This window comes from Hyaena hyaena, unplaced genomic scaffold (assembly GCF_003009895.1).
Source record: "Hyaena hyaena isolate Hyena2069 unplaced genomic scaffold, ASM300989v1 scaffold_347, whole genome shotgun sequence".
NCBI lineage: Eukaryota > Metazoa > Chordata > Mammalia > Carnivora > Hyaenidae > Hyaena > Hyaena hyaena.
The window spans coordinates 1,419,563-1,446,555 of NW_024080979.1; the positions used below are offsets into that span (position 1 = coordinate 1,419,563).

The window sequence follows — 26,993 nt, forward strand, 5'->3', positions numbered from 1 at the left end:
TTAAAAATCGAACTCCCTTGTAAATAATACAACTGACTGACAGTCAAAGGAAAATCCTTTAGAGATGACTCTTTTTGAGCTAGTCAAGATTGTAAAAAAATAAAATAAAAAAATGTAGTCCTGTGCTGCTGAAGAAACCAAAGCCCATGTGTATTAAGTGATTCATTCAAAGGCAGAGCCATAATTCTTACCCAAGGTTCCTGGCTCCTAATTTACTCTCTCCATTTAACCACCACTGACACTGCATAAGCAAAATAAAGCATAACTCCTTTCCCATTTACTACAACTGTCAGCTGAAGCACTAAAGAGATATCGTAATACATTTAACCCAACTTCATTTTTAAAACACACAAATGTTGGAAATGTAAGCATGCCTTTGATTTTCTACATGAAAAAAATAATTAGCACACTGATCTAACTTTATTTTAAATTCCTGAATGTTCACAGGTCAGTCAGCATTTTCACCAATAAACCCCATACATTCTTTGACACATTACTGTATGTACAATATCTAGTTAGTGACTGAAAACTTAGCACCAATTTTATAGACCTACTTGAAAAATAACCAGTTTTACTGAAAAATAACCAGTTTTATACATGGCTTAGGGTAATTACAGCTTGTGTAGGGGGTTAGTGAAATTAGGAGTCCTAATCAACCTCAGCAGACCCTAACATTTGTGCTTGATGTAGTTCAGATTTGTCACATAAGACATATTCTATAACCTGCATATACTATAGCCAGGACTCATTCCAAGCCCATGAGCAGACCTCAGTGTATTATCTGTGAGATGGGCAATTATTGAATTGCCAGAATTATAGAATTACAGTTAAATAGGGTTGCCTTTCAGGAATGAAACTGACACATTGTTAATGCTAGAGTATTGGGAGCTAAGCTGAAACTGTGAAGGCTCTCTGATGAGAACAACAGATTGCTTTTATGGCCTGTATCTTAGTTTATGGTTTTGCAGCAGCAAACACAGAGTGCTGTAATTCCTGTAAGCAGAAGAAAGTCTGCTTACTATTCTTTAAAAGCATTTTATTACTTGAGTGTTTATTTTGAAAATTTTATTCCAATTTTGTGCTTCCATATATAAACATTGGAGCATAAATCTGACTTGAAATCATTTAACTTCATGTGCTTGGAGGAGACTATGGAGATCTTGTCTAAGAGTCCTATCCAACAAATGGGGAAAAAGTGAAGTCCAATATAGTTCATGGGTTACATAATAAAGAACACGGCTTAAAGTTTTATACAGTATTTCAACTGAAAAATAGACTGAATAAATTGCTACAATTCATCCCAATTAGAGATAACTGGTACTTTTTAACTGAGTGAAAATAAGCTGATGAACTGTGGGTGACCCACAGTAGCTTTAAAGGGAAATGTGCTTAGTAACAAGAGTTAAAGAATTGAGAAGGAAACAAAATGAAGACATCTAGGGACTCGTGGTTTCCTTTTTCCTTATTAACAGGTAGGAAGTAGTTCTTAAAAAAATTTGCCTTTTAAAGGAAAGGGAACCAGTAGGACCGGCCGGCTAAATTACCCTACTCATACATAGCCTTGAAACAGAGAAAGTAAAGGAATTCCTTTGCTTATCCTCTCGAACAAGAGTTAGAGATTAATCTTTTAAAAAATGGTTAAGATTACTGGTTACCAATAAATAATTCCAAATAGTAATTATGGCTGGTGGGGTATCCCCATTTCTTCACGCAATGATTCAGTTTATCCGCACAGTACTGTCTCCTCTTTGATATTTGTTTCTTATTCCATGCACCCATCTTCCATGAAAGCTTCTCTAGAACAATGCCTTCTTTTTCACCCACTACTTTCAATGGTACTCAGTGCATAACACTCGTTTTTGTTAAGTGAATAAGAACTGTGTATACATTATATAAAGCATGCGTCACTTATATGACAGCATGTAATGAAGTATTTAAACAAAATTTTGGAAATCTTGAATTTATTACAAAGCAGCTAAAGCTGAATATCATCATTTTGTTCAAACAGAACCCCAATAAAAAATGGGACCCCTTTTGTCATTCGATACCATAATGTCCTTAATTACACACAATTCCTAAACTCTGTGATGAGAGAAAATGGGACCTAAGAAAATTAAAATTTGTAACCGACATCAACTTAATCATGTTATAAGGAATGAAAAGTGAGATGGGTGATATATTTTACATGTCATCAGATGACTTTCCTGGCAAGACTTTTATGCTGATATTTTACTAGTAAAATTTCTCCTGCATTTTCTAAAGCTATCTTCTAAGTCAAGTTACTTCCTAGAGGCACTGGCAATAGTGTTTCCCACAGGATGCTTGTTCCATTGGGGAAAAATCCATGGGATGTCAAAGGAATCACCGCAAACAAGTTGGAGGAGTGTCAAAGTTTATGAAATGCCTCCACAAACAGAATTTTTCAAATTTTTAAACATACCATGTGTATAGTGATGAACTGCAAGTTGGGGATCTGAAGCATTGTTTAGTAAACTCAACTGGCCACAGAGCTTTTTTTTTTCTTCCACAAAACATATTAGTGTTCTATGGAATAATTTCTGATGTGAAGTACAAGGGGTAAGGAAATATTGGAGAATCCTGCATTCTGGCAAGGCCTCCAGAGCACTACCTGGGCTATAATGAAGCTTCACTTAGTTCACATTCATGGGCCTACCTATATCTCTACTTAAATGGCTGCCACAAATATTTAGTGTGCTTATGTAAGTACTTGATAAAAACCAGGCATTTTTTTCCATAGGAGCTGGGGCTATAACAATTAACAAAATTACAAATTCTCACCTTTATGTAATTAATATTCTAGTGATTTCAATTACCTCTTAGTAGATATTTCAGGATGATCTTTTCATGCCATTATACACTGGGTGGGAGCAAACCCGTTTATTTAAATCTTTCAAAAGCTTTAATTGATCACTTGATAGTTCAACAAAATACGATGAGCTTCCCAATATCTAAGCCCCTTCTGCATAGTCTCCCTACCTCTGACAAGGTTATATGGCTACCTCAGCTCCCCTTACTTCACCTCCTGTGCACTGGCGGGACTCCACTCAGTGCCCTGGTTTGGGAATCAGGTGAGTATAAACAGCCTACTTGCATTTCAACTGCCATAGCTTAATAGGGCTGATTTTAAGATTCTTCAAAGTTCCAACCACTGCCAAAAAGGTATCTCTGACTAGCTAAAAAGGAAGGGTCAATAGTCATCTGTTCAGTTCTATACCATTTACACACAGGTGTGGTTTTGTAAGTAGGTAATTTTTTAAAGGGGAAAAATAATGGAAGGAAAAGGAAAATTTTTTAAAAGAATAGCTTTTTATCTGGCCACATAATAATTTGAATAAAAATTCTTACATGAAATCTTTATCATTCAACACTATGTGATCTGCTATCAGCCAACCCTATCTCCCTGTTCCCCCACCCCAAAAAACAGCCTATATAATCCCGAAAAAAAAAAAAAAAAGAACAAGCAACCAACCAAAATACGTATTTCCACCAGTGCAATTTGTGGAGACTGAGCAAAATGCTAAATACCAGGTATGTATGAAACTTCCTATTTGCATAGGTAAACACTGTTGTCAACAACTTCTCATGGTTCAAGCTGTACTACAAAAGGATGGGCTCAAGTATATTTGAATTTGGAAATTACATGGTACTTATCTGGGAGGAGAGTATGACTAACTCCTTTTGTATCCCAGTCTTGTAAATCTACAAGAGAAGTAGTATACCCATAATGATTTAAAGTCTGTCCTCTCACAGGAGAAAATTTCAATCAGTTTCTTAGGAGTTGACCTTAATCTTTCCAACTACTACTATCACCTACCCAATAAAAAAGGCAGACACTGAAGCCTGACTAATATTTAAATTTTTCAAAGCCAAATATTTTGGTCTTCACAAATACCAGTATGTTGGCAGGGGCTGGGGGAGACCATGCCAACTGGCTTAAGGATCTTAACAGTGCTTTTACATTCTGCGTATTTGACTATATCCAAAAATTCTGTAATTAAAATATCAAAGCAAACATAACAATCAGAAATAACATTGCAATGATTTTGAGGGCTATAGGTCAAGGAGCCAAAGATTTTTAAATATTTATTTCATATTCCTTCAATATACCAGACATATTCTAAACAATGATATTTTCCACATTTTATTTGTATGAAAAATCCCCAGCTGCATAGCAGCCACCTTACAGGCAGATATTAAAATAATATAGTAAAATGGATACAGAATTTAAAGCATCCGCCTGTATTATTATAGCAAACTAACGTAAAAATCAGGACCAAAGATGGATTCCGAAGTAAGCCTTTTTGTCCATAGTTCCATCAGCAAAAGGGTATTTCTATTTTCTAGGATCTGAAGATGGAAATGTTCTAAGTTCATAGATTTTCTCAGCATTAATAGAAAGATACATTTTTGAGGCAGCCCCACAGTCATAAAAACTATTAAACAAAATGCAATCTGAGTAAAATTATTTTAAGGGTATAAAACCTTTTTTAAAAAAATTTCATGTTTTTTGTAGCCCTTAACTTGTGAAAGAGGTTCCTCCTTATCAGACACAAGCCTCATCCAAAAACCAGTGAAACTCCAAACTGGCTTTGCAGATTAGTGCAAATACACTGCTGTGGCAACTGTGGGATGAACAGGCCAATACTGAAAAATCTCAAGGAAGGGCCACTGGTAATTTTGGTAGGTACAAATAATTTAGATGTAACCAGATCTTAAAAAGAGTTAATAAAGATAATTCCTTTAGTTACAGGGGGGAAACCCCTCCTTTCTTTATAACCAACCACATCCAGTATTTTCTCCTACATAGTTGTTTTTCTTCTCTCTGATCTCTAACATCACCCTGTCCCCTCAAGCAGTGTTTCTGAAACCTGGAGGCTGCAGAAGTTAGGCATTGCTTTCACAATTTTGAACATCAACAATAAACCCATGTTAGAGGAAGGATTATCCAGGCAATAAAACAAACTTAAATTAAGTAGGCCTACAATGACCAAATTCCAAAGATCCTACCCCTCCCTAAGTACATGACACCTGAAATTCCATGGAATTCAGCATGAAAAGCACAGACATGAAACAAAAGAAAAAGGAGTGGGGAAAACCAACACTAAAATCAGAGTTGGTGTGTAAAATCATCTTCAAATCTTTGGGCAAACTGTACACCAGAACTGTCTTAACTTGCCTAAATATTCTATCCATTGCCAAATTGCCATGGACATCTACAAAAAGATCTTGTATTATTTATTTGCAAATATATGTATAAAAAGTGGAACAAGGAACAGAAAATACTAAACGTATTTTAATGAAAATTTTAAAAAAACACATTTTAATGAAAACCTTATGATACCACAGTATGAGAGACAGAAATAGTAGCTACCAAACAGTGGGGGATTTTTGCATAAGCCTTTTATTTGGTGCTATTATAAGCTTTAAAATTCCATTTTTGCTTTACATTAAAAATTATGAAGTGAAACGTACATTTAGCTAATGAAAGACATTTTGAACAGTGATTCTGGTGTTAAAATTTATTGATAGTTCTCAGCTTCAAAAATTTTAAAAATTTCTTAAATATCATACATTCTAAAATGTCTAATGAACACATTAAATATATAAAAGATTAGTGCAAGTTACTTGAATGGTAATAACAAAGCCATCAGAAATGCTCAGGGGCACATTGTGCTTGCTAACTGGAAACAAAAAACATCGTAAAAGCCCTCCTAAAGGCAGCGACAAGGACTATGGGAAGAGCAGCTGTCATAAGTCCAAGTGACAGCATGAAGCAGCTACTAGCTTCCCAACTTACCATCTTCCTTTTCCTTTCTGCAATCTGCTCCTCTGATTCCATTTCTACTTCATTGCTAATGGGAGTTTTTTCTTCTATATCATCAATAAAATCTGGTTCCTGAAAGATGGAAATGACTGCTTTATAGATACTACTATTCCATCTACAAACTAGGGACACTAAACTATTATAAATGCCTTTCAACCACAGCTAACAAATTCAACGTAGGAAAATTACAAGGCTACTTAAATGCATTTCAGAACTTTAAAACTGGTTTTAATTCAAGAACATTTTCAAAACTATGCAATCAAATAATTTTGCTGTTTAAAGTTTTAGTCACTGTTATCAATACAGCCAACAAGGTCAAATACGGTAGCACAGCCTTCTGTTTGTTTATAGTCTTCTCAAAACATGAACATATAAAATTACTTCATAAAACCCAGTGCCTACAAACACCGAGTGCCCAATAAATGTTTTTTCAATTTAAAACTTAAGGGAAATTATTAATTAAACTGTTATTAGATTATGGAAGATGGGGTACTGGAGATGAGTAAAACCATACTTAATTTTCATATTTAAATGGTCCCTCCTAACTTCCATTTGTGTAGAGGGCAGATAAACTGTTCCCTAGCAGAGCAGACATACAGGCCAAACTCATTCCTCCAAATTTTCTTCCATGTTAAGACAATTTTCTCTGAAAAATCTCTCTCATCCTTATAGAATTATGCCCCAAATATTTAAAAAAAAGAAATTAAGACTTTAAATAAGAATTTTATTATTAACATAAGGACAATACCATCTGGAAGAAGTTTTTTAATTACCCAGTTATAGAAATATCTTGCATTCAGTTCTGCAAGGATGTGCTGGCTGAGTTAATAAGCTTAACAAACAATGCACAAATTCTGGTAGAACCTGTGTTTTATGTTTGTAAGTACTTCATTAAATAACAGTAGATTTAACTTAAAATTTTAAAACCATTTTACATAAAGCAAAAAAGTTAAAATATGACAAATTATTTTCTTTTGTTGACTTCTGCTGACAATCAGAAGAGCATAGTTCAGTACCTGATTATTTGATACTGACAGTCTCAGGGGAGAAAGCTTTCTCTGTTTAGTTTCTGGGCTCTTCATTTTGTTGGTTGTTCCTTCACAATCCAAAGTAATATTCTGATTTTGTGTATCTTTTTCTTTTGAAATATCCTTTTCTTTTTTTCCCTTTTTCCTTCTGGTCTCATAACCGCTATTGATGTTTTCCGTGGATTCAGAACTACGTTTTATAACGGGGCATTCTGGATTTTCTTTGAGGCATGCGCAGTCCACCTTGTACTTACTGGAAAGATAACCAGTTAAATATTTATTCAGGACACAAACTTTAAAATCTTCTAATCCATTTTAAGCTGCAACTCTGTAAATTCTATACTACTACTTATGAGCAATCCTACTTTTCACTAATTTGCATTACTATGGTGACTATCACAAAAGAAATTTTATTTCCAAAAGTAATCATTAGAAGTTGATTTCTGACCAGAGACTGGGCCTGGGAAAAAGCTCACACTCTTCATCTCTTCAGTATTTCTTAACTCTGCTTTCCATCTCTACCACCAACCAACATTCAGTTTCTTTCTAACATACCAAAATCTGACTTAAACAGTAGAACCCTCCCATTTTATATGTTTTAATTAGTTTAGTGTTTGTTCACAATAAAAATAACTTACTTCCCTAAGTTTCTAGTAACTCCTACTTGCTCACTTTCAAAACTAGTACAAGTCAAACTGGCTAAATCTGTGAATCAGATAGAACTCAAAAATTTAGGATCTAGTCCCTCACCTCCCCAAATCAGGGATTATTAGAAACTAGGTTGAAACTTTGTAGATGTTTTGATTTCATGATAATAGAACTGCAAATAATGATGGCCAATAGCTAATGTTTATTAAGCACTTATTTTTGTGCCAGGAATTGTTTTAAACACTTTACATACCTTTTTTTTTTTTTTTTGAGAGTGAGTGCGTGTGCACATAGGAACTCAAGTGGGAAGGGGCAGAGGGGGAGCAGGATATGGTGGGGGGAAGGTGGAGAAAGAGGGGAGGGGAAGGGAATATCTGAAGCAGAGCCAAACCTGGGGCTCAATCTCATGACCCTGAGATCAAGACCTGAGCTGAAATCAACAGTCAGACAGACACTCAACCAATTGAGCCACTCAGGCACCCCTAAACACTTTAGATATCTTAAACTCAATGAATTTTCAAAACATTCCTATTAGGTGAGTATTATTATTCTCATTATTACTTCTGCTGTCACAAAGCACAAAGGGATGAAGAAACCAAGCTAGGATTTGAAACCAGATTACAAAAACCTTATATTCTTAACCACTTATGGGATACAGTCTTTCAAAGCAATAAGCAAAGAGCCGTTATGCTAAACTTTCCACCTTCTTGGGGGAGAAAGGGCTAACAAGGAAATGCTGAAGTTATAATAAATCTGACTCCCAACAATGAAGTAGATATGCCCAGGGCAGGAAGAAGAATTTCAAGGACAGAAAACATAAAGAGGTGAGGGACTAGATCTTAATTAAATCTCCATTAAAAATATGGAGATTTAAAACTTAGGCATTTAAATAGGTTACTATAGAAAATTTTAAAAATAAAATACAGAATAGGAGGAAATGACTAAAATGCTTATAACCGAATACACTACAAGATACAAAAAGAACTATCCCCCCTCCCTCCAAAAATCGGTAAGAAAAAGACTGCCCAGTAGGAAAGTGGAAGATGATTAAGCAATATATAAGACAGAAAACCCAAATGACAAATTAATATATAAAAAGATCCTTGGTTCATAAAATAAAGAAAATGGTAATTAAAAATATAAAAAGATACCATTTCACATGTATTACCATCAAAAGATACCATTTCACATGTATTACCATCAATTTTTAAAGTCTTAACGAAGTGGAGCAAGGAAGTAAAGCTGCGAGAATAGAAACTGGTCAGCAACCCACGCCTGCCAAAAACTGAGGCCATCCACACTCTACAACCCAGCAAATACACCCCTAGTCCCCTGCCAGAGAGAAAACATGTACCCACAATGATGTGTTCAAAAACCCATAGGAGAATTTTTGGCAAATCTAAAGGTCCACCAATAGTGGAATGGATAAATGCCATCAACAGTGAAAATAAATGAACTAGAGCTACCCTAACAACCAAATTGAATCTCAAAGTAATGAACGAAAAAAGATGAATGTAAAATAATACAGATGTTTTACATAAAATTTAAATGTAAATTTTTATAGTCAGAATTAACTTTAACATTCTTCCCTAGTGTTTCAGAACAACAGTTCTCAGAATTTCCATATAGTACTCCAACAAATGCTCTCACTGCAAAGAAAACTTGGCACAATTTCTTTGTTTTTCTTTTTTTAAAGTTTGTTTTGAGAGAGAGAAGGGACAGAAAGAAAGGAAGAGGATCCCAAGCAGGCTCAGCACTGTCAGCCCAGAGCCCAACGCGGGGCTCTCTCTCACAAACAGAACCATGAGATTGTGACCTGAGCCCAAATCAAGACTTGGATGCTTAACCATTGGAGTCACCCATGTGCCCCAAATTTCTTTTGTTCTGAAGGGCAAACTTTTAATTATCCATTCACAATGATCAGCCAAATTAGTTCTATGACTAAAACTTTACCCCCTAAAATACCAGAAAGAGAAAATTCTCACGTAAACAAGGTCAGTGTTGTATGGCTGAATTAGGACTATGGAGCATTTACATTACAATAATAACTTGGAAAAGAACCAAGCAAAAATACTTAGTGAAGTTGATACCAAAATATTTATTTCAAGTACATTTAATTGCCTCATGATAAATACAAATAAAAAGTTATGAGAGTAATGCAAATACCTAAATTTTTAAGAGGACATTACGGAACTACTGAAAAACAGATTAACGTATTCACAGACTGGAACTTACCAATTCCCATAGTCAAAATCAAAGGCAATAGTAATTTCAGTTCCTTTTGGAATAGTCTGTATAGAATAAATGTAAAGATGGATGGTTCCATCTTCAATTTCATGCCTCACCTGTGAGTTAAAAGAATGGTTTAAAATTTTTTATAATTTTTTTCTACTTTTAGAAGCGTCTCATCCTGCAATTTTGAAAAATTTCAAAGTAATTCATAAGTACAACATGGAAAATATGCAATTTAAGACTTGTAACTAAATCGGTGGTTATCAACTGGAAGGAAGCATAGTGATGCAAACTCTACAGCCCACCATGTAGCATTCAAAAGCATATCAAAAAAATTAAAGGCAAATACTACACTTCATCAATTCTACAATGTCCATTTTTTCACCTTTGATTATCTCTGAAATTCAGAGTTTTTTAAGTGATGGCACCTTCAATTTGATGAAATAAAATGATTTTATTTCAAAAAATACACCCCACTTTTCTGTGACAGACACTGTTCTACGTACTTCATATGTATTAACTCCAGGAGTCCTCATAACCACTTTTTACAGATCACACACAAGGTACAAAGTAAGTCAAAGAGAAGACATGAATCTGATAAGTCTGGCTTCAAAACCTATACTCAGTTGTAACATAGCTATAAATGAAAATGTTTATTTTGACATGTTAAAAAAAATATTAACTTTACACTCCAATTAAAAGTTTTTTAAAAAATTTTATAGTAGCATATATAAAATCTACTTTAGCTTTCAGTTTTGTTATCTGCCTTGATCCAATCAGATCATATATTTGACCCATTAGAAGAGCTTCAGAAATAAACAGAAACCTAATATTTCTTCTTACAAAGAACATCACAAGTTTTTCAATGTGCAGAGCAATTTTTAAGACCTCACAGCCCATTACCACCTAATTTTTTGCAGTGAAAATACATTGAGGAATATAAACTGCATCAATGGATAGAAAGTGTTTCAGGCTACCGGACTTGTGTTTAATACTCAATTCCATGCATCCCCCACCTGAAAAGATTTCTATAAGCTTACCTCAGCATTGGGTGTACAAGAACGCCTGATGAACCGAGCCTCATTCCCAAAAGTCCTTGCATCAACACACATTTCTAGCCCGTGAAATTTAGAATAAAATAAAACAAAAGGATATGGTCTACAAAGAAAGAAATACATTATAAATTATTAACATAAGAAACCACTAAAAGATTCAAAGTAAATAGTGAAGCCAAGACTTGAATATAGGCAGTCTAATACCAGAACCCATTCGTTAAAGGCTAGTTCATGCTAATGAGATTTTTACCTGTTCCAGTAACCTTACCTACATTAAAGGTATTAATTGGAAGATAGATATTCAAATTTACAAGATAAAAAGGGAGTGACTACTGGCTTTACAGGAGGATTCATAATTGGACACCTTTAAAATCCTCATCTCCTACTGCATTTAAGTTTTGATTTATAGCACTGTTTCAGATCAAATTTGCTATGTAAAAGACAGGATTCTTGTATATCTTTCAAATCTTAAAAAATGAAGTTATAAACAACAAATACTTTTAATAACCATATAGACTGTTATCTCCCTAAAGATACAAACATATTTCCAGACCTCCAGGAAGCAAGTCATATCAAATGCCCCCGAAAAATCACAAACTACAGAAGAGGGCTCCAGAGCCATTCTAGTACCAAGAAAGTGGGAGTTTAAAGTGGTGCCAATAATTTAAGACCAACTCTAACATCCTGTGATAAAGAGGAAGGGGTTTTGCCTATGATCACCAATGGTCTTTTCAGGTTATAGCAATTATGTTACAAGGAACTGAGTAAGGTCCTGGATGCAAAAGGGCTTCACTCTTTATAATCTTAGGTAATCAGAGTTTTAAATTAATGTCCACCTATACTGCTGCAGTTTATCTTTGAAGCAGACTGTTGCAGGAGTGTCAGCAAGACAGAGATGGTTAAGAGACTGAGGAATACATCTGCTTTTTGTCATATTTTACTATAGTTCAAAAGTTATTAGTCACTGTTCAACTGCACCAGTTTTAAATGTATTAAAATAACTTAGAAAAACAAAAGGATTATGAACACACAGCATCTTGGTAAAATAACCAAAAAATCAATACTTAATAACAGATAACTGGTAAAACAAATGAATATATACCTCTTAAAGAAATATCCATTTGCTTCAAACTGTTCTCTTAGCATAAACTTCCCTCTGTACTCAATAATAAGTGCATCAGGAGGCAAATCTTTTGCGGACTTCAGAATTTTCTTATTTTTTTGTATATGGCTCTAAAATCAGAGAAATGTTCAGATTAGTTAAACCTGACTGCTTTCAGTCTAACTACTTAAGATATACATTAGAAAAAGGTTTTTGTTCATAATTTTTTGGCAAATGATATATTTACCTCTACAGGAGGTTTGAAGAGCAAATTGTTGGTATTCAAATCTGATTTATTTATCTCTTTTTTGTCATTTCCATTGCCTAATCTCAGAGCTATTCTTTGTGCCTCTCTCTGAACACCTTCACTATATTGGTTACTATTTGCCTCTTCGTATCGATCCATCCACGCTTTGATTTTTGTCTCCCATCCAAAATTTGAAGCATCAGATGAAGGATCAATCTCTGGAGCTGAACCCTAAAATCATAGCAAACTAAGCATTAATATCTGGACTTCTAAGTATACACACACACACACACACACAAACACCAATAGTAATCTATATAAAAGAACATAATATAAAGCAGAAATAATGTTAGGCTTTCTAAGTTGGTCCTGGGGGAAAAAAAGACCATAAATGAGCAGCCTACTACTTTTTTATACTGTATGCCAGATAAATAAGGAGTAGAAAACTAAAGAGGCCAAGTTATGTTGAAGAGCATAAATTCAACCTTCACTGACACCATTGTAACCAAACAGAGGCCACTGCCAAAACTGCAAATACCCAAAACTTTGGAGTGATTGTCAACTAATACTTAAAAAAAGAGAGCATATGAATTTTTTTTTAGAGACTGCCAGTATCTACTTTATATTCACAATTCTGATAGAATACAATTTTAACATCTTTTACTTAAAAACACACTTTGACATCTTAATTTAGTATAATTCCAACATCTATAATTAGTTGTCCACATGATAAATATGATACGAGAACAAATGTCTCATAGGATGTGAAATGACCCAAAATGGTCCATAGCCTAAATTCAAGGGTCATAATGACAGCAAGGACTTTTAAACTTAAGTGCTTCCTCTTTATCTATACCTCCTATTAAAAACCTGTAAGATAAGAATGCTAATTGCCAAGTACAAAAAGTTACAGCCTCTCTCAATCTGTTATAGAACAAAAAGGGAACTCTTGTCTTGCTGGAATGCAATTTACAGATAAGCACAAGGACCACACATTTTAAAAATGTATTTAAAATGTGGACTCCCACAGTTCCTATTTGCAATCTGAGGATAAAAATCAATTAAGGCAGATAACAAAAACATATGCATAATTCAGATTTATAATTGGTTTTAACACATGACATTTCAGTTTGTTGTAAATGCTATTCATCAGTTTCTTTCTACAACACTGAGCACCTTGGTTGCTATATGTATAACTTACCTAAAATTTGAAAATCACATTTAGAATTCATAAAGATCCTTACATATCATGTTAGACATGTATACATATATAGTAATGCTAAAATTTACCATCTGTCCACCTATCATGTAAGTAATTTTTAATACAAAAAGAATTTCATTCTTTTCTACAATGAAATGAACTGTAGTAAGTTGTTCAACTACTTGCTAAGAGGTTTATTTTTACTAACTGGTATTTTCTATACTTATATGTTCTACATTATAATGACAACCTGATAATAGATTTTTATACAAATATGAAATACATATTAAGGCTTTCCTCAGCTTTATTAAAGAAATCCATTAAGTTTAAAAACTTTTCTTTCTTTTTTGTCCTCCCCCACCCAAGCCCTCTACTGACCTGGTATATATTTGACAGTTCTTCCATATCTCTTGAACCTATAAATACCACTGAATTACTAACTGACACTGTTAGAAGCTTAATGAGGTATCTTTTAGTAAAGGAAAAGATATCTTTAAAGATGCATAGGCATTTTAAAAATTTTACTTCCTTAGTCATTTCTTTACAAAATAAATGAAAGTATTTCATGTAAGTAAAAGATGCTCCTTTTTTTTTTTTTTAATGTTTTTTATTTATTTCTAGGAGAGAGAGAGAGAGACAGACAGACAGACAGAGTGAGCAGGGGAGGGTCAGAGAGAGAGGGAGTCACAGACTCTGAAACAGGCTCCAGGTTCTGAGCTGGCAGTCAGCACAGAGCCCGACGCGGGGCTCGAACCCACGAACCGTGAGATCATGACCTAAGCAAAAGTCGGACGCTTAACCGACTAAGCCACCCAGGTGCCCCAAGATGCTCCTTCTTCATTAAACTTGCTACTGGGATGATTGGATAAATCAGGAAGAAAGGAAAACTGTTGGAGTATTAATAGCTTCCACTAGGTTAATCCAAAACCTTTTTCAAATTGTATGCTGTCTCAGAGAAATGTCCCATAAACACAAGTATAATATATAGTAAATACATAATCCCCAACTTTAACATATAAAGAACATTTTATGAAACGTGGGGCTTGAAGTGTGTTGAGTGACACCACGTATTTAACATTCTTGAGAAAGAACTATAAACGTGCAGTAATCATCACTGAACAGCTGTTTAATGATTTGTTTTCCAAGAATGTGAAATAATAATTGTAATGCTTTATACTCTGGTCACAAAAGATACATTGTAACATGCTCCCATTATTTTAGTATCTACAATGTAAGAAACCCATTATCCTTTAACCACACAGGCCAGAAAGCTGTAGTAACACTATATAGCTGACCTCTGTGACCCAACACCACCTATCTTATAGCAGGAGGCAGAGCTAATGAGCCTTGCCTCTCTCAACATCTGGGCATCTACAAAATTGAGGATGTATGCTAATTAATTCGAAGTACAAGTGACTATTTTGTGTTCCCCTATGGTGATTTTATAGTATTTTATTACAACTGACTTGACTAAATCGCTAGAATCCCAACTATGTAAAAACGCCAATTTCCAAATTCTAAATGTGATTTTTACATTCCTATATCCAGTATACAAAGTGGTATGGAGACATGGAATGCAAAAATCAACTGAAATTCAGATTATCCAAAATTTTGATAATAGAAATTACTTATACCACCTCCTTTTGCTTAATGATTTAAGTGTTAATAAACTCCAAGAGAGGTATAGTAATCCAATTAGGATTCTCTCTGGTGTCACTTCTGGAAAGATAATAAGTAATGAGATGATACACAATGAAGAGAACACACAGTAAAGGTTTTGGACAAGCAACCACTTAGAAACTCCTAAAAAACTGATAGTTGGAACAAGGACCCAAATTTAATGTATTTACCTTAACTCTTTAAAAAAATTTTTTTAATGGTTATTTATTTTGAGAGAAAGAGAACGAGAGCAGGGGAGGTACAGAGAGACAGAGGGAGAAAGAATCCCAAGTAGGCTGCATGCTCAGCACAGAGCTCCATGCAGGGCTCAATCTCAAGACTGTGAGATCATGACCTGAGCCAAAATCAAAACTCAGATGCTTAACTGACTGAGCCACCCAGGTGCCCCTATTTACCTTAACTCTTGATGACTTCCGAGATCCTTCACGAAAGGCCTGAAATAACATGAAATTCTGAGTTAGTTTTTTTTAAATTGGATATAATCAATCAGTTCGGTAAAGGTTTTTTTTTTTTTTAAATAGTTTATTGTCCAGTTGGTTTCCCAATGTTAAATACACTTTGGGACCTGGCAGATTAGTGAGCTGTCACTAAATACTTATTGAATAAATACAACTCTGTTTACCACAGTACTTATTACTCAAATGCTACTACGTACTCAAATATCACTTACTAGTTGATTACGAGAATTAAAGTAATAACTTTATCACTCCGAAAACTTTCTCATGACTTAAATAAAATTACTGTAATATTGTTAATACCCTTCCAATTTTAATCAAGTATTTTCCCATGATTGTAATAACTAAGCACACAAAATTTGAGATTTTCCCTAGCAGTATCATATACATATTCTCTTGTTCTTATATAGCCTGCATTGTAATTTGTTGTTGTTGTTTTTTAATTTGAGTATAGTTGACGTGCATTGTTACTTTAGTTTCAGGTATACAAAGTCTGCATTCTATTTTTAATAATAGAATAGTATGCTATTAGGTGACTTTACTTAAACATTCACCTCGTTCTGGCTATATTTGCCAAGTTTTTTTTGTTACTGTGAGACCTCAATAAAAACCTTTACTGAAACTGAGAACTGATGGGTGTGGGGGAGAGGGAAGGGGGTTGATGGGCATGGAGGAGGGCACTTGTGGGGATGAGCACTGGGTATAGAGATTACTTAAAAAAAAAAAAAAATCTGGGGTGCCTGGGTAGCTCAGTTGGTTAAGTGTCCAACTTCAGCTCAGGTCATGATTTCATGGTGCGTGGGTTCAAGCCCTGCATCAGGCTCTGCGCTGACAGCTTAGAGCCTGGAATCTGCTTTGGATTCTGTGTCTCCCTCTCCCTCTCTGCCCCTCTCCTGCTCGTGCTCTCTCAAAAATAAACATTAAAAAAAATAATAAAACAAAATAAAAACTGTCCTCTATCCAGAACATCTGTTGTAAATTCCTTTCAAATTTTTAACAATTAGCCAAAGCAGCAATAGGCTGGGGGAAAAAAAAGGCAAAACTGTATATATCCTTTTGTTATATATATTTTTTATTACATGTTACTCCTCAAATAATAAAACCTTAACAGTGAGTAAGACCTAAGTATGGGCAAACTAGATCTTTTATATCCATTTCCTGGATTTTTTTTCCCATTCCTTGTCAATTTTTAACTAACAGTATAGAAAAATCTTTTTAAAAAAATTTTTAATGTTTTATTTATTTCTGAGAGAGAGACAACATTAGCAGGGGAGGGTCAGAGAGAGAGGGAGATACAGAATCTGAAGCAGGCTCCAGGCTCTGAGCTGGCTGTCAGCACAGAGCCCGACGCGGGGCTTGAACCCACGAACCATGAGACCATGACCTGAGCCAGAGTCAGATGCTTAACCAACTGAGCCACCCAGGTGCCCCAGAAAAATCTCTTTTTAAACACACAGCAATATTCTGAAATAACTATGACACAATTCAAGACCCAGGACTGATTCATTTTAAATAGACAAAAGTAATTCCAGCCAGAAAAAAATACAGAATCTATGCTTTACTCAATAAATAGATTTGTTAAACCAATGACTTAAATATACAAGGATAAAATTTCCAAGTAACAATAAGCAGGAAAGCCTGATTTGAAAGCATGAGATGAAACAAATACGTCAATACCAATACGTGAATTCCTAAATTGTAAAAGGCGTTTAATAGACAATCTCTCTCTCTCCGTGTAAATTACAATCTTAAATAAGGAACCTAACAATGAAACAAGACAAAATGTTGTTAAGTGCTATAATAAAAGGTTCACATGCCATAATAAGATGCAAACAAAGATGATCATATTTGATAGGAGAAAAGCAAGTTTCATGGAGGAAGCAGCAGTACTTGAGAGTATAATAAGGGTTTAAAAGACAAGAGAAGAATATCCTAAGTGGTGATGAGAACAGCATAAGCAAAGATAACCTGGTGGGACACCTGGCAGGCTCAGTCGCTAGGGCACACAACTTTTGAGCTCAGGATTCAAGCCCCATATTGGGCACAGAGCTTACTTTAAAAAAAAAAAAAAGTAAAGAAAAAACACCCAGAAAGGGCAGGTAGAATTTGGTTGTAACAATGGATAAAATACAAGCTGAAGTGTAGCAGAACTGTAGAGGGACCTAATCTGTGAAGATTGCTACAGTCAAGCTTAAACGGTGGTGAAATGAGAAACTGAAACGTACTTGCTGCCTATTAAATAACCAAATAATGCCTTGAAGAATTACTCAAGGAAAATGCTTTCTTTGGAAAAACCCTGACCTTATATCTAGGAATAATTTCACTCTATAATAGCAATATAGTCATTGTGAAAAGTATTTTTTACCTTATAAGAGAAAGATCTTCAAGAGCAATAATAAATTTAATGAAAAAGTGGCTTAGAAATTGTTTTGTACCATTATATCCTTGGGATAATTTATCACATAAAACTTAAGTAAAAAAAAAAAAAAAAAAAAAAACTTAAGTAAAAAAAGTCTACATAAGAAATTCAACAAATATGGAAGTTTATTAAGATGATTACATATGATTCAGAGAAGAACAACTATAAACAATCATTCACAATTATATGCTCCTTTACCTTGTTCACAAGCTATTACAAATTTAGGACTGTTATTTTTTTTCTACAACAGCAATTTTTTTTCTATTTTATTTTAGCTTCTGCATTTCTATGACTAGTCTCATTAATAATTTCAAATCAGTATGCCAACATTTTTATTACACTTCAATCTTTAAAACATATTAAAATTGTAAAATGAGTTTTAAAAAACATATTCTGCCACCTTTTCTAGCTACCATCCATAACTACCTGCCTTCCCTGTAAAACTCAGTTCCTATCACTTCCTATCTACTCATCTAAAAAAAGGAAAAAACTTACTTTTTTACATTTTGAAATGTTTTGTTCTTTCTCCCCACTTTTTTTCCTTCTTTTATCATTAACCTTGGAAACTCTCGAAGCAGTTAAAGTAATCGATGTTGGGGTATGCTGAAATGCAGTATACAATTCCACAGGAACCTCATCACCACTTTCAGTTGCACTGGTATCACCATCTTCCAAGGCAAAATAAAAATTACTGTACTTGTAATACTATTTCGAACAAAATGAAAATAAAACAGCATTCATTCTACATGACAAACTGTTGTATCTCCATCTTTCTTAAGAATAAATTTTTCTACTTCCTCAGTTCATTAATAGTAAGATACATTTAAATGCAAAAAGTATGACAACACACTGAGGTACTGTGTGACTGTGGGAAATGAGCACTAGCATAAATAGTCAGTGGTAATTCAAAATCCCCTATGAAGGGGAATTTAACCATATCTAACAAAATTCTACATACACTTATTCTTTCACCTAATAAACTTATTTCTAGGTGCGTGTCCAAAGAGAAAATGAACAAAAATACAAAAAAAAAATTATCCAAGAGGGTTTCATTGACGGTACTATTTGTAATAACAAAAACAACCAAAACAAAACAAAGCCAAAAATGCTGGAAACAACCTAAATGTCCACCAAACAGTTCAGTAAACTATGATTGTTCAAAACCAGTTGTACCGGTGGTGTTTTAAACCAAAATAAAGGTGTAGTACAGTTATACTGCTAAAATCTATTCCTAAAAATGAAACACTATTCCATATGACAAACAGATCACCATCTCTCTGAAAAGCAAACATATTTTAATACTTCTTTAAACCTGTTACCTTTGTAGAAAAATAAGGATTTAAAATTCTTATTTTCCTCTAATTTCCACATTTTCTAAAATAAGTACATTCTATAATCTGTAAAAAACAACTATTTAAAATCTATACCTGACACTGTAAGTTATATATACAACCAACATTCACTGGTAAGGTGTTTATGTCCAATGAAAATATGCAGGACACTCATTTCCTCAATCACACTAATTTTAATTTAGCATAGATCCTTCTCACCTACCTGACATATTTTCCCTTTTCCGGCGTTGTAGTAGCACTGCCCTCTCTTTATCCAAACTCCTGCATTAAAATATTAACATGATTATTAATTAAACTTTCATAAATCTAGATATAAAGCAGATTGATTTAAAAAAAATTTTTTTAATGATTTATTTATTTCTGAGAGAGAGAGAGAGAGACAGTGTGAGCAGGTGAGGGTCAGAGAGAGAGGGAGACACAATCTGAAGCAGGCTCCAGGCTCTGAGCTGTCAGCACAGAGCCCAACGCAGGGCTCAAACCCACAAACTGTGAGATCATGACCTGAGCTGAAGTCGGACGCTCAACCGAATGAGCCACCCAGGCGCCCCAAAGCAGACTGATTTTAAATGCGATAAACTTTACAATTTCTCTAATGTTCTTACTGAAAAACAAACAGTATAAAATATGTGTATTTTATCCCTTGCCTTAATCTAGCATAATTAGCAATAGATAGCAGTTAAGTGACTCTGCTGTGCTTTGAAGAAAGTAACTTTTTACTTAGGAAACTAGTATTTTTTTCAAATTGAAAAAGCATTTCAAATGAAAAAGCATTTGCATTTCAATGCAAAATGTCTGGGAGTGCCTGGATGGCTCAATCGGGTAAGTGTCTGACTTTGGCTCAAATCCTGATCTCACAGCTCAGCTCATGAGTTCGAGCCCCGCGTCAGGCTCTGTGCTGACAGCTAAGAGCCCAGAGCCTGCTTCGGATTCTGTGTCTCCCTCTCTCTCTGTGCCTCACCAGCTCACACTCGGTCTCTCTCTCTCTCTCTCTCTCTCAAAAACAAACATTAAAAAATTTGCTTTAAAAATTTTTTAAGCAAGAAGTCTGGAAAAAACAGAATGCTAACTAAAACCAAAATAAACTTCTTAAAAGTACACCACTGATTTAGGATCTATTTGCATTATTCTCATTTGCCTCAAATTATTTCCACTTTTGAGATAAAAATAAACACTGAACTTTTAACAATTAAAAATATACTAGAGGGAGGGTGCCTGGGTGGCTCAGTGGGTTAAAAATATACTAGAGGGGAGGAGGGTGGGGGAGATGGATTAAATAGAGGATGGGGATTAAGAACCACACTTGTTGTATGGAAGTGTTAGTGTTAAACACATCATATGGGTGTTGTATGGAAGTGTTAGTGTTAAACACATCGTATGTCTGAAACAAATAGAACATTGGATCTTAACTAACTGGCATTAACTTTAAAAAGTAAAATATTTCATTAACTCCTCACTTATGAACTACATCATCCACAGTAACTTTTATTTTTCCCACCAACACTTTCAAAAGTGTAAAAACCTATTAGCCTAGAGGTCAAATAAGACTATTATTAGATGAGAGAATAAGGGCTCTAAACTAAAATGTCTACAATTCAGTAACAAACTTGTCTTAATGTCTACTAGGACATATAACTATAACATTACTGATAACCAGCCTATTTATCACAGAATAATAAGTAGGTATCACTCAATGGACTAACCTCCCTACTAATCAGTTTTAAACCAATTCTTACCGAATTTATCAAGAAAGATTTACCCCATCAAAAGTCATGTGACAAAAGGCTAGTTAACTACCATAAAGTAAAACAAAATCACATAGTAAAACCTCACTCATAATAAAGCAATGCAAAGTCTAACATTGAGATTACCATTTTGAATCTAGTTAAACTGGCAAAAATCCAAGTCTGTCAGATACAGCTGTAAGCCCCAGGAAAATAAGCATGCTTATCCATTCCTGGTAGGAATTCAAAACTGTACAGCTTGTATTGGAGGGGAATTTGGCGATATCTGACAAAAATTTCACATATATGTAATACATTTACCCTTGCTGAACAAGCCCATTTTTTTAGTTCTTTTTTTAATGTTTTATTTATTTCTGAGAGAGAGACAGTGTGAGCAGGGGAGAGTCAGAGAGAGAGGGAGACACAGAATCTGAAACAGGCTCCAGGCTCTGAGCTGGCTGTCAGCATAGAGCCCAACACGAGGCTTGAACCCACAAACCGTGAGATCATGACCTGAGCCAAAGTCAGACTCTTAACCGACTGAGCCACCCAGGCACCCCGAGAATAATCCATTTTTTATGTTACTTCAGGGATGGAAGGTTCAGGGATAGAAAGCTCAACTTATTTGAATATACTTTGTTTTAAAATTTAACTCTAGAATAATGGGATTACTTCTTATATAGTCATATAAGTATATAATTATGAAAAGAGTATAAAAAGCAATCCTAAAAATAACTAGATTCCTCCTACATTTCTGGTAGGAATATAAAATGGTATAACTGCTCTGCAATATAATTGGACAATTTCTTTAAAAATGAAACACACAACTACCATGTGACTAAGCAATTGCACTCTTGGGCATTTATCCCAGAGAAAACAAACTTACATTCACACCAAAACCTGTACACAGATGTTCACAGCAACTTTATCTGTAATAGCCAAAAAATATCCTCCAACAGGTAAATGGTTAAATAAACTGTAGTACATATAGGTCATAGAACACTACATAGCAATAAGAAAGAATGAAATATTGGGGCAGCTGGGTGCCTCATTCGGTTAAGAGTCCAACTTTGGCTCAAGTCATGTTCTCAGGGTTTGTGAGTTCAAGACCCATATCGGATTGTATGCTGTCAGTACAGAGCCTACTTTGGATCGTCTGTCCTCCTCTCTCTGCCCCTCCCCCACACTCTCTCTAAAAAGTAAATAAACATGAAGGAAAGCAAAGGAAAAAGGATATGCAACAAACTGGCTGGTCTCCAGAGAATCATGCTGAGTAAAAAAAGCCAACCCCACTATTTATATAACATACTGGAAATGACAAAATTATAGCCATGGAGTACAGATTACAGCAACAGGGTTGCCAAAGGAAAAGAATGGGAGAGGTGGGAGAGGTGGATGCAGCTGTAAAAAGCAAGGAAGGATAGTGACCACGGAAATGTTTTGTATCTTGACTAGATCAACTAAATATGGTAGCTATAATGTTTTATTAATAGTTTTGCAACATGTTACTACTGGGGAGAACTCGGTACAAGATACACAGAATCTCTATTATTTACTAACTATATGTGAAACTCTAACTCAAAATTAAGTTTAACTTAAAAAGATTTTAAAAAGGGGGCACCTGGGTGGCTCAGTCAGTGAAATGTCTGACTCTTGATTTGGGTTTAGGTCATGATCTCACAGTTCCTGAGTTCGAGCCCCATGACTCTCTCAGCGCAGAGCCTAATTGGGATTTTCTGTCTCCCTCTCTCTCTGCCCTTCCCCTGCTTGCTCGCTGGCGTGCTCTCCCTCTCTCTTAAAAATAAATAAATACTGAAAAGTAAAGAAAAAAAAAAAAGAACCTCATCAATGTAAGTGTGTATCCGGCTAGTGTTTTAACCACACAGTGAAATTCTTTTAAGGGACTTTAAACACAATAAACCACACATTCCTTGTGGAACATAACTTAAGGGGGGGGAAGTTCTAAACTGTTTTACACAGGGGCACCTGGCTAGCTCCGTCAGTAGACCATGAGATTCTTCATCTCAGGGTCATGAGTCTAAGGCCTAATTTGGGTGCAGAATTTACTTTTAAAAAAAAATAAACTGTAGGGGCGCCTGGGTGGCTTAGTCGGTTAAGCGTCCGACTTTCGCTTAGGTCATGATCTCACGGTTTGTGGGTTCGAGCCCCGCGTCGGGCTCTGTGCTGACTGCCAGCTCAGGGCCTGGAACCTGTTTCAGAGTCTGTGTCTCCCTCTCTCTCTGACCCTTCCCTGCTCACGCTGTCTCTCTCTCTCGCCTAGAAATAAATAAAACATTAAAAAAAATAAATAAATAAACTGTAATCTGTTTTTACATAATCATATTGTTGGTGCTAGTTGTTGGTGTTGTTACTCAGAGATACTGCATTTTTCTATGAAATAAAGCAACTGAGTAACAGGTAAAATTCTAATTACATTATTGTCTATATCACTGAGAACTAGGATCAAAGGATATATAAACAGTATATAGAAAAGTTTAGATGAAAACCTTGTATTTCCAAATTTCAATTACAATTATCTGCATAAACTCATGTATTTTATCTTAAAAATAAACTCCCAAAACATATTTCCCTAGATTTGTCTACCAGAAAGACCTAGGAACAGTGACCAATCTACTAGAAAGAGCATGACTAGCTCTCAGATTCTAGTCCTGAAAACCAATCCTCAGTTAGGGTCACAGAAATATAAAATACGCTCAAGACATCTTGTTATACCAGACAGCACAAACACTTATCAAGTGTCACTAGAATACTGTCAAAAGGGCTTAAGAGGGGGCACCTGGGTGGCTCAGTCGGTTGAGCATCCGACTTCAGCTCAGGTCATGATCTCACAATGTGGGTTCGAGCCCTGTGTTGGGCTCTGTACTGACAGCTAGCTCAGAGCCTGGAGCCTGCTTCAGATTCTGTGTCTCCCTCTCTCTCTGATCCTCCCCTGGTCACGCTGTCTCTATCTCTCTCAAAAATAAATAAAACATTAAAAAAAATTAACAAAAAAAGGGCTTAAGAGTCAATTTGTCGAGTTCCCACCAATCAAAACTAGACAAAATTTAAATATCAATAAGGATAATAATTGCAGCAGATTGACATCCATTATGTTTAAATCCCTGAGTTCATAATGATACTTATATTTCTTTTCAGTGTTCTGAACAATGGTAAAAAAGGCTAAGAATCAGCAAGCATTTATCCTGCCTATCCTCGCTGAAATACAGTTGACCCTTGAACAACATGAAGAGTTAGGAGCACCAACCTCCTTTGCAGTCAAAAATCTGCATATAACTTTTGACTTTCCAAAAACTTAAAACTGTAGGCTTACTGATAACCTAAGAGTTGATTAACACACATTTGGTACTTTATATCTATTATATATTTTATTCTTACAATAAAGTGAGCAAGAGAAAAGAAAATATAATTAAGAAAGTCATAAAGAGGGGCGTCTGGGTAGCTTAGTAGGTTAAACGTCCAACTTTGGCTCAGGTCATGATCTCATGGTTCATGACTCTGACCCCTATGTCGGGCTCTGTGCTGACAGCACAGAACTTGGAGCCTGCTTTGGATTCCATGTCTGTTTCTCTCTCTGCCCTTTCCCTGCTCGCGTGCTCTCTCTCTCTCTCTCAAAAATAAACATTCTTTAAAAAATTTTTTTTTAATTTCATAAAAAAATAAACATAGTAGTATATCGAAAAAAAATCCAAATATAAGTGGACTTGCACAAATCATAATTATGCTATTCAAGGGTCAACTGTATACCTTAAGAGAACTACACAGTTGATATCGGGAAGTTTGTTTCTATTAACATATTCGAGCTAATAAGTCATAAGCAATAAGATTAACATGGCAGGGGGGCACCTGAATGGCTCAGTCGGTTAAGCATCTGACTTTGGCCCAGGTCACGATCTCACATGAGTTCGTGAGTTCGAGCCCCGCATAGGGCTCTGTGCTGACAGCTGAGAGGCTGGAGCCGGCTTTGGATTCTGTGTCTCCCTCTCTGTCCCCCACCCACTCACACTCTTTCAAAAATTAAAAAAAAAAAAAAAAAACCATTAAAAAAAAAAGATTAATATGGCACTAACTTGCAGCCCCTTAGAAATTAATGGTTCTAAATAATGACTATTATCGGCTCCTATCATAGAGACAACCAGATATGATGTGTCACCTGATGCAGTCTATGAAATATTCTTACCAAAAAACAAACAACTGAGTAGCTCCTAGGTGGCTATGTCAGTTAAGCATCCAATTCTTGATTTCAGCTCAGGTCATGATCTCATAGTTCGCGGGGTTCAAGCTCTGCATTGTAAGTCTGAAGCCCCACACTGTGAGCATGGAGCCTGTTGGGGATTGTCTCCCTCTCTCTCTGCCCTCTGCCCCCACCCTCCCACCTCCACTCATGCTCTTTCTGAGCGCTATTTCTTTCTCTCTCAAAATAAATTTTAACAACAAAAACTGAACCTATAATCTGATCACACACTTATTTACAGAAATATAAAGGACAGAGAAACTTGTTATATAATAATGCAATTAGCAAACAAATCAGGATAAACAATTTAGTTCCTTAAAGAAACACACTGTCGGGTGCCTGGTGGCTCAGTCGGTTAAGCGTCTGACTTCAGCTCAGGTCATGATCTCACGGTTCGTGGGTTCAAGACCCGCATCAGGCTCTGTGCTGACAGCTAGCTCAAAGCCTGGAGCCTGTCTTCGGATTCTGTTGTCTCCCTCTCTCTCTCTCTCTCTGATCCTCCCCTGATCATGCTGTCTCTGTCTCTCTCTCAAAAATAAATAAAACATTAAAGAAAATTAAAAAAAAAAAAAAAAAAAAGAACACATTGCAAAGGAGAGGCCAAAATTAGTGGAGTAATGTAAGGAGGCTATGTTACTAGAGACGTAACAGATGTATGTTAACCAATCAATATTTTAACAGTGGCTAGATGCTAATACATTTTGTTGCATGTATAATAATGGCTTTGGGTTTTTATTCTTTTACAGATTATACATATATTTAATAAATATAAATGATTATATATGTATTTAAATATATGTATATACATATACACATACAGTAAAACCTTGGTGTGAAGCATAATTCGTTCTAGAAACATACTTGTAATCCAAAACACTTGTATATCAAAATGAATTTCAAGAACCACTGGCTCAGCTGTGATCATGTGACATACAGCATCACATACTACAAGACACTGCTCGTTTATCAAGTTAAAATTTATTAGAAATGTGTGCTCATCTTGCAGAACACTCACAGAATAAGTTACTCGCAACCAAGGTTTTACTGTACTGTATAGTGAAGTACAGAGAGATATATATAAATGAAATATGTTTGGGATTTGCATTAAAATACGTGGAAGGGCAAAGAACTACATGATAGTACGTGAAAAAGATTGTTGAAAATTGCTGACACAGGGTGGTGGGATGACTGTACAGACCTATGAAATCGTTTATTAACTAAGGAAATGTCCTTCTAGCAACTATTGAACATAGTCCATTCCAATGGGAAAAAAACACCACCACTTAGAAGATGCACTATTATTGTATGCATTATTAATAAAGTAAAAAAAAAGTTACTAAGTAAACCACGATACATTATCAATGGAAAGATTCTTCCTGATTCTAGAGATGTCATATACAAAAAAAATAAACATGAAAATGAAAAGTGTATCTTAGAATTGATGAAAAATAGTGATCCATTAATTGTTTAATCCAGAATTCATAAAAAACTTCTAGTCGCTGAAGATTATTTCAATATATTTACTGGCAATCTTATAAACATGCACAACTTACCTAGGCTGACAACGTTCACATAAGTATGTATCAGGAATATGCTGCCTGTCAATCCCCATGCAGTCAATATGTTGCCAAACGCTTAAGAAAAAAAAAAGCAAAATATAAAATATTCATAGAATATTCATCCTTAAATTAAGATCTGATATTCTATTTAACTATCCCTTAGTAAGTGCCCATTTTAATACTGTAAAAGGTGCTGT

At 35.1% G+C, this 26,993-nt stretch overlaps 1 protein-coding gene across 2 annotated transcripts in view; it reads right to left on the reverse strand.

Moving 5' to 3' along the window:
• Positions 1-26,993, reverse strand: part of KMT2E (lysine methyltransferase 2E (inactive)) — a 101,668-nt gene that overhangs the window by 14,414 nt on the left and 60,261 nt on the right. For both annotated transcript variants that reach the window (XM_039249799.1, XM_039249798.1), the window contains 10 exons: positions 26,791-26,871; positions 19,467-19,525; positions 18,408-18,580; positions 15,434-15,472; positions 12,158-12,388; positions 11,911-12,041; positions 10,794-10,911; positions 9,757-9,866; positions 6,862-7,126; positions 5,819-5,917 (listed from right to left, as the gene is read on the reverse strand). In XM_039249799.1, the coding sequence (XP_039105730.1) occupies positions 5,819-5,917; positions 6,862-7,126; positions 9,757-9,866; positions 10,794-10,911; positions 11,911-12,041; positions 12,158-12,388; positions 15,434-15,472; positions 18,408-18,580; positions 19,467-19,525; positions 26,791-26,871 (1,306 nt within the window). The remainder of the gene's footprint in view (positions 1-5,818; positions 5,918-6,861; positions 7,127-9,756; positions 9,867-10,793; positions 10,912-11,910; positions 12,042-12,157; positions 12,389-15,433; positions 15,473-18,407; positions 18,581-19,466; positions 19,526-26,790; positions 26,872-26,993) is intronic.